The sequence below is a fragment of the Dreissena polymorpha genome, chromosome 1 (assembly GCF_020536995.1).
Source record: "Dreissena polymorpha isolate Duluth1 chromosome 1, UMN_Dpol_1.0, whole genome shotgun sequence".
Taxonomy (NCBI): Eukaryota; Metazoa; Mollusca; class Bivalvia; order Myida; family Dreissenidae; genus Dreissena; species Dreissena polymorpha.
Window position 1 is genome coordinate 141,837,215 of NC_068355.1, and position 9,463 is coordinate 141,846,677.

Below are 9,463 nucleotides of genomic sequence, written 5' to 3' on the forward strand. Positions count from 1 at the left end.
TAATGGCCTGTGGTTATACCCAGAACCTCTTAATGTTCAAAGCTTTATTACATTTTTAGTAATAGGTGACATGATTTGTTTATTTAAAAATGGCGGACTTATGAAAGTTAAAATCGGGTATACTCCACTTTACTATTAAATACCGAATATGTCTTTATTGAAACAATTTAAATTATTCCCTTTGTGAAACACAAGCTGAAACAAATGAGTGTTACATTTTTATTCATCGCTGTTCTGGCAAGAATTAGATCTCAACAACAAAGCTTCTTGTCCAAACGTACATCAAGCATGATTGTGATTGTCTGAACAAAGCCGGGTATGTTACTTTCTCGGATTTATCGGATACTTGTACTGTAGTTGTCCAAGTCCGTCAATCATCTTTACAGTCATCGTGTCACCAGACACCTCGAAACATGCGAATCCGCCAACGTCTTTTGGCTTTGCGAAAAAGAAGTTCACTTGACTCTCCGGTATGTCGTCGAAATGGAAGCGTTTGGAGCTCGTTTTACTTCCCGAGCCTACTATGAAGTAATCCATTGGTCTGTTGCTTAAACTTGAAGTGTTACCAAGCATTTGAATATGCTGAAAAAATCAAATGAGAAAATAAATTACATGTACTGCCGTCTTCATTTCAAAATCAAACCTAGTAAACTTGTATTAAATTTCTATTAAAGAACACCTTCAATTTCAAATGCTGTCACAAAATGATTGAAATCCAGTTTCCAGAAATACGCAAAAAACGCTAGACATAATAGGCGAGATACCCTGGCGAGGGATGATCCATACCTGCAGATTACGGTCATTGCATAAATCAGCTCCATGGTGAAATTGAAGAAGATATCAGATAATGCTCCATACCTGTACATTGTGATCATGTCCGGCGATATACACAGACACTCCGTACGTGTGCAGTAAGGGCTCGAGTTTCCTCCGCAGACAGGTCGAGGGTCCGTGTTTGCCGACGGAATATACGGGATGGTGACCACCTACCACGATATAGTCCGCACTGGAAAACAGATCAACAAGTGCTGAGACCATTGTCCCAAGGTCGGGTAAACTCATTCTCTGCTTATATATTATAAATACTTTTATTTGTGGCAGTACCGATTTTGAAGTAAATTGTTTTTTCTCACATATATTCCGCGCAAAAATCACACATTAAACTATTACTGTAAACGGTACATTCATCCCTGGAAAATATAGTGACAATTACAAGTTTTGAAACCAACAGCAACAACGCATAATTCTCAATTTGACTAAACTACTGGAATGCTTCTTACATCAATTGAAACGCGCTTTGCGTAAACGGTGCTTGCTGCATGTGCGTATAGTGTAATCCTAGATTAGCTGTGCAGTCCCGAATTTTCGATAAGAAAAGACTTCCTCAAAACAAAACACAAATACCAAAAAGCTACTAACTCTGTGCGAACTGCACATGCTTAATTGCGACAAAAAAATACGCCCTTTTATCACGTACCATACCCTGTTTCCCATGTAATATAACCATTACGAATATTTGTATCTTACACATGTGTAATATACTTTTTAAGCGTTTTCATTGGCTTAGTTTTTGTTCAATTGACCAATTGCATTGTGTTATTTTGCTGAAATGACGTTACAACGTCAAATGACGTCACGAAATGTAAACAACATTCAGAATATATCATTATGTTTGCGTAAAAATTAATTAATTGGCTCATTTAAAAGCATGTGATAAAAAAGATCTGACACTCGTGTCATCTCATACCAAAGGTTCGCTTACGAACAAAATTCCTGACATCGTTTAATAAAATATGGTATGATAAAACAACTCGTGCCATATTCGTATATGACTTTTTGTATTAAACCCTCGTTAATGTCGTTATTGTGATTAAAGCTAGTTTGTTGGTGGTGGTGTTTTAATTGCATTCCGCTTGGAGATCATGAATTGCTTGGGACTTTTAAGGCTTAAGTCCGCTCATTTTAGGACTACTTAGACCAAGTACAAAAGTTGGCTCAACATCTTAGAGGCTGCTAAATGTAGACTTCTTTTGAAGCAATGCGGATTGTGAAGTGCAAACTATTATGCTTTGTTTTTATGTTTTTCATGACACATTAAGCTTATAAATCATTTATACAGATACATTTAATATGAATTTATTACGGTTTAGTGCATTGCATTATATGAATATTAAAATACTTAATTTCATTATATACGCTTATGAACCGATAATGTAGGTATACATTTAATTGAAAATACATGTATTTATAAAAAGGTCATATTTAAACAAGTATAATACGAAAGAAAAAAAAACTTACGAGTATTCAATAAAGACATTATCAAATAGAAATATCGGGTAAGATTTCGACAGTATTCTTCAAGACATTGTGTAGCACTCACCTGGATTGCTTTAGTGAGTCCTCAAGCCACGCCAGTTGGACGGCTGCAAAATGTACGTGTGGGTCGTACACGTCATCACATAGTACTGTGGTGTCGATGAGTATGACATCAACGAAGCGACCGTTAGCGGCTTGAGACGTAAACTTGTGATACAAATCTGGGAACTTCCTACAAAAAAAACAACAACTAACAGCGTTGAAAAAATTAGTGAGCTACCTTATACATGATCCTTATTGACGCAAACCTGTGATATCAACGTTATGTAAAGAATATATGACCCACACTCTTGAAAAACTAAGCTTAATTAATTTGCATAAAATGTCGTTTCAGATTAGCATAATCAGTCCGCATCGGCTAATCAGGTACGACACTTTCAGCCTAATGATAACGTACGTTTTTCTCAGAGATCCGAAACGTAGCTGAGCCGAGCAACTTAATCTGCATTATACACAGTTTGCTGTGCGGACGTGACAAGATGTCCAAGACTTAGACAAATATATAGTAATTTACAAAAATGTCAAAAAAGATCTGCTTGATAATCAATATTCATATGATATGCTCTAAATAAACACAAAATATACAATACGTTTTTGTTATGTTGCAGGTAGTGCATTCGGGATATGTGCTATTTGGCAAGGATTACAAGAAAGGGTAACACGATCAAAACTTTTTATTTCTTCATAATGTAAGTTCTGAGAAATAGTAAACTATATTTATTAAACATTACTTGTTACCTATACGGTGGAAGATAAATAAAACGTGGAATTATGACTTAAACTTTATAACTACATGTACAATCAACATAACAATACAAATAGCCAATAACAGTAAGATAAAATACAAAAAAATATATATTTTAAGTGTTCGTTTCTGAAAAATGTGTGTTTATAATATTGTTTGCTCTAAAGAATCGAGTGTATGAGCATATCATTACCGCGCGCTAGTTTCAAAATGATAAATTGAGTCGTGTTCTGAGAAAACTGGACGTGAAGCATTTGCGGAAAGTGTCGTCTAAGATTAGACTGTGCGGTCCACACAGGCTAATCATGGACGGCACTTTCCGCCTAGGGGGGGGGGGGGGGGTAGAAATAGAAAAAAAGAACTCACGGCTCGGTTCCCTTTTTTTCTAATTCATGCTTTAAAAACAAGATATAAATACAAAAAAATACAAAAAGAACAAAATATAATATAGTGTTGTTGTTTTATGTTTTTTTTTAATTGTTTTTTTTTAAATAAAAAATGTGTTCTGTTATATAATTTGTCTCAATAATCAATAGCATGTCTCCTCCATGTCACCATATATAACAGATCACATTACCAGCGATTTGATTTCTTTGAGTAATCGATCTGACCCGTCACGTTGCCGTGGTGATCATGGTTGCCAACCGTCACGTACCAGGGGATGTGCAAGGACGGGTCGGAATACACCTGTTCAAACGTGTGCTGAAAGGAGGTTGATTTGGATTCATGATACAGCATTGGCTAAAACACTGTGCTTATCTAATACTTTGTTGTTTTTTTAATTAGGGCGGGCATGAATATAATAGTCGATTGTGGTTGTAAATAGTAGCGTTTATAAAAAAACATGTTTGTTCAGTTTCGGACATGTTGAAAGTTTGTGCCAATATGCTCTGCATACTGACATTAAAAATGTGCTAATTAGCATATCTTATAAATGGTCTTGATTGTAAAGCAATATGGCTTTATTGTCGGAGTCCGAAATGTTAGAATAATGCAAAATGTGGCTTAAAGCGTTTATAATGGCAATTGTGTACCACTTTTGTAGCAAATACTGTTTCGTTTATAAAAATGCTCAATACAAATATAATTAATGGCTGAAAGAAAAGTAAGGTAAACAAAATCGCCTTTTAAATAAAATGCATCTTCTTTTTGCTGCAGTGCGTCATTAATTCAATCAAAACATCGTTATGTTTGAGAGTGACCAAGCTGTAAGCTTCACAATTTGCGACAAAAAATCAAAGTAATGGGCCTCTATATAACAGCATTGTAATGGATCCCTGTAGTAAATGGTGCTGTTATATACATAACATAACATAACATATATTTATTCTGGCATAAAATAGCACAATGCTTACTTATAGCCAACAATAGAATTATAGCGTGAAAAGTGAGAGGAACATGAAATATTACAAACATCAATCTGAAAAGGTTTAACATAAATGTAAGTGCTGTGCAAGCAAAATTTGCATAGTACATAGAACATAGTACAATAACAACAAACATGTATTTCCATGAAGGTGACTTAGAATTTCAAACAAAATAGACAATATCTATTGCGACAAAATGTTGCTGTATAAATATAAAATGAGTTACAAAAAGTTCATTACACATATCGATAAGAGCTATGTTTGCGTTAAACGCAATATGATCTTAAGAAAATTATATAAGTTAGTTGCACATATCAATGACGGCTTTATTATAAATAATAACTTTATGATTTAGCGTACTTTAAACTATCTTCTTATACATGATGCAAGAGACATTAGTGTGCTTTTTAATTAGGGTACATTCGGAGTAATAAGAGTTCGTGATCTTGTTGCATAATATATGTACTTCGATAAATTGTTTATTACTTTAGTGGATTTTGACGACATAAGAGACCGGAACTTGTTTATTGATGGCCAGTGACAGTAATATGGTTTCAAATATTGTTTTCTGATTGTGGTATAAGCTGGACATACAAGTAAGAAGTGGTATTCACTTTCGATTACCTTCATATTACAATATTTGCACAATGTATTTTCTTTTGCGATATTTTCATGTCGTCCTTTCTCAATCGCAAGATTGTGCGCGGATATTCTAAAATGAGTTAGGGCAATTCTAAATCTTGTTACGTTTATGCTATTAAGATATGTCTCGAATTCAAAATCTTCCTTATAGGTGCTATAGGAGGCTAGTCGATTCGAATTATTAATGTTTGAGTACCACGACTGTTTAAAGATATCATATATTCGATCTGATATAATTTTTAGGTCATAATCATTTGGTAAAACTTCGTTTTGATTCCACCAGATATGTGCTAGTCCAATATTTTCTAGTAGAGATTTTATTTCAAAGGCCCAGTTTTTATTTCCGTATGTGATATTTTCATCAGCATCCTCTTTTAACATATGATAAATATTTCTTGTTAGTAATTTGTTATTTGGGTTTATTGTTTTTATCCAGTATTTAAGTACTTTTAGTTTTTGTTTTATAATAATTGGGTACCTTCCTAATTCTCCATATAGACCATCTGAATTTGTTGATTTTCTAACCGTAAGGATTTTCCTGAGAAATTTTCGGTGTACTAGTTCTATATCGTTACTTTCTTTCAAACCCCATATTTCCGCTGAATATGTTAATTTTGTACCTACAAGACTATCAAATAAGTTGCATTTTTCTTTAGTGCTTAGTCCTAACTGATTGAAAACGATAAATAGGTTATGGAGCGCTGACTGTGAGTGTTTTGCAATATGTTTCTGTGTTCTATTCCAATGGCCGTTTTTAAAGAGATGCACACCGAGATATTTAAATGAAGTGACAGTTTCTAGTGTAACGTTGTTAAATACAAAATCATAATTCGTATGCCTTCCATTTTCGAAAATCATGATCTTAGTCTTTTTAGTATTGACAGATAGGCGCCATTTTTGGCAGTAATTTTCGAGGTCTTTAAGCATGGACGAGAGCGCTTGCGGAGTATGTGCGAACAAAACGGCATCGTCGGCAAAAAGTAACAGGAATAGTTTTTGGTTTTCTAACGTGAATAGTCCGTCTATGTTTTCATTAATGTTAGTGAGAATATCGTTTACGAAGAAGAGAAAGAGTAACGTTGAGCTTTGATCACCTTGTTTTGCCCCGATGTTTGACTCGAAAAACGGCGAGTACGTAGAATTATATCGCACGCATGCTTTAACGGTACTGTACATACTTCTGACCGCGTTAACGAATTTGGAGCTAACATTTTCATTAATAAGTTTCTGAAGAATAAATGTTCTCTCCAATTTATCAAAACATTTATCAAAATCCACGAAGGCGCAATATAATTTCATTTTTTGACTAAGTGTTTTTGTAATTATAGAATGCAGAACGAAGATGCAATCTATTGTTGATTTACCCTTTTGGAAACCAAATTGGTTTTTTATGATAGTTTCATGTTTTTCGGACCATTTCGTCAAACGATTTAAAAGTACAGTTGAATATATTTTTGGCAGGATATTAATTAAAGTGATTCCTCTGTAATTCGCTTCATTTTCTATGTTTCCGCATTTGAAGATAGGTACAATAATGCCCTCTCCCCATGACTCCGGGTATTCCCCATTGTCGAGTAGTCTATTAAATAACTTAAGCATAAACGGCGCTAGTTCGCTGGTTGCGCATTTGTAGACTTCTGCACATAGTTTATCAATACCACCATTTTTGTTGTTGTTTTGTGAACGTATTGCTTTAATGATTTCCTCTATGCTAAATTCTCTATCTAATTCGATATCTTGGGTGTTTACGGTGTGTTCGGGCAAGGCATTTTCGGGGGTTTCTTCAGTGGAGTAAAGGTTCTTAAAGTGCTCGTACAGGTTAGACGTACTTAAATTATTCGCTTTGTTTTGTACTTTTTTGTACTGTTTATTTACTTTTTTCAAAAACTCTTTAGGGTTCGATTTGCTCAATTTCGAAAGATAGTGCGTTTCGTGGGTCTTAAATTTACATTTTGCTCTGCGCTTTGTACGTGTGTATTTAGTTTTTGAGTTTAAGAATGCATGTCTTTTAATTGCATTGGTTTTATCCTTAAGAAATATATTTCGATATTTTTTAAATTCCGAACTTGCTAAACGGCATTCTTGGTTAAACCAGGGTTTTTTGTTATCATTAGACGATTGTCTTTTTTGCGAGGAGGTGTACTTTTTCCCAAATACTTGGGCAGCACCTGTTTTCAAAATGTCCATAAAATGTGAGGATATTATATTAATATCACCCCCAGTATCGATTTGATCTGCTAACGAATTTATGTTTGCTTGGTTTTCAATCAAATAAGATTTGAATTGTTCGGCTTTTAAGACATCCCATGGGATTTTATAGTCATCGTTGTTTGGTAGTGTACAAGTAGGTATTTGGTGTTTAGACTCTAGGCAAAATACTAGCCCCGAATGGTCCGAAAATTCATTTTGATCTAATATATCAAAATGCGAAACGCAGTCAAAATCTCGGCTACTTAATAAAAGGTAATCTACAACGCTACTCCCACTGTATGAATGAAATGTAAATTCCCCGATGTCGCGGTCATTATGTATATAATATTATCTTCGCTAGTTACTGGGTGTACTAGTCAGCGAAAGCAAACACGCGTTTGGCATGCATTATTGCTACTTTCAATAAAGCGATATTGTATTTTCCGGTAAAGTTCACCTGAGAAAACATGTTCCTTATATGCTTTGCCAAATTTAGGTTTTGAAAGAAACAAATAACAAATTAACAAATACGAGTTTTTTATTGAAATTGCATCACTAATATAACGCTCAAGTCAATAAAAACAAAATTTATTTAAGTGAACATTAATACGCTGAGCATACGTTTGCGCTTAGCCATAGTCTGTTTAAACTTACACAAAATAACATTATTTTGTAATATAAAAACAGGCTCTCAAAACCCTTTTTTGCGTTACAGCAAAAAAACCACTCAGAGATTTAAAAAAATGTTGCATTACATTAAAGCGTGGGTCGTCAGAACTCTGAACGCCGTTCTTGTAGAAGTTATCACCCAGGCTGACCACGAAGCGCGGGTGATGTTCGAGGGCGTACCTCACCATCTGGTCCCGGACCGCTGTCTGCACTCGGGTGGTGTACGGGTATAAAGGGTGACCTCCCCAGTCGCCCAGTACCATAAAACTCAGAGCCGATGGGGCATGGGGATTCGTAGCAATCCGTAGCAATCTGTGATGGCGATGAAACAGCAATATTTGTTTCAAATGATTGCGTGTATTGCAATAGGAGGACTGCATTAATATTAATATAGGAAATAACTGTTTGTGAACATCCAACAATCTAAGAGATATTTACAAATACAAAATTTACACACCACATTTTAATAAGTATGATTAAGCGTGGTGTCATTGTCTTGGAACATTCAATGCATGTAATTGGTTGTTTAACCCGATTGAACCTCTCGCTTATTCTCTGTAGTTATTCGGCACATGCATTTTCGATTCACGAGTCCGTTCAAAAGCTTTTTATGCAAATGTGTCTCTTAACATTTGTTCCGACAGTATGTTTAGTTAGAACTACACAATAAACGTCTATCTACAGTATTGTTTTGTTTATTCAGGATCGATTGTTCAAGTACTAATATTTACTTAGATAGCAACAATGGAAGAAGACGCACTGAAAAAATTACCTTGCAAACAGAGCGATAGAAAAAACCGCATAATGTTGAAACGTCATACTCCAAACACAATAACAATAATATTTCCATAAACTAAGTATCTTTACACATTCAAGTGTTTCGCAGCAAAGTGTGTGATCTATTGAAATGTACACACTTTTGCAATCGTAATGTAATAGTAATTTTCACTGTAAATTGTATTTTCAAAATCATGAGCACAGGTGTCAAAGAGACAATTTAGCCATATGAAAATTTTATTAACTGTACATCAAAATCAATACGCATACATGGAGTATTTTTATCCCATTTTCACCGCGACATTGACGGTATAACACGTTGTGGAATATACTTGCTTGTATTCAACACTGTGGAATATACCTGTCGCGTGCACGGACTACTTTTTAAATGACGTCATGCGATATGCGCTAAAAATAGGTCGATATTGTTTGGTTCATTTATCGAATTTTAAGGTCACCCATTAGAAGAAAATGTGCATATTTTGCAGAAATATATATATATGACATATTCACCAAAAGAAATGCTGAAATAATATATAAAATTACACGATTTTTGTTTTGTTATTTTTTTATTTATATTTACTTTAGTCTTTACCACTGAATGATTTTTCATAAGAAACAAAGTCGACAAAACTTAAGCTTCAAAATTATACGACCTTCAACCTTGAAATATAGTCATATGACATAATTTTTCGCC

General features: G+C 34.5%; 1 protein-coding gene across 1 annotated transcript; it reads right to left on the reverse strand.

Annotated features, from left to right (window-relative positions):
• Positions 1-231: 231 nt before the first annotated feature.
• On the reverse strand, positions 232-8,252 carry LOC127855193 (tartrate-resistant acid phosphatase type 5-like). The gene is made up of 5 exons (XM_052390637.1): positions 8,076-8,252; positions 3,699-3,823; positions 2,381-2,548; positions 859-1,006; positions 232-582 (listed from the first exon to the last, which is right to left on the reverse strand). Exons 1-5 carry the CDS (start codon positions 8,250-8,252, stop codon positions 322-324), a joined length of 879 nt encoding a protein of 292 aa, XP_052246597.1. The 3' UTR covers positions 232-321.
• Between the last annotated feature and the right edge of the window lie 1,211 nt (positions 8,253-9,463).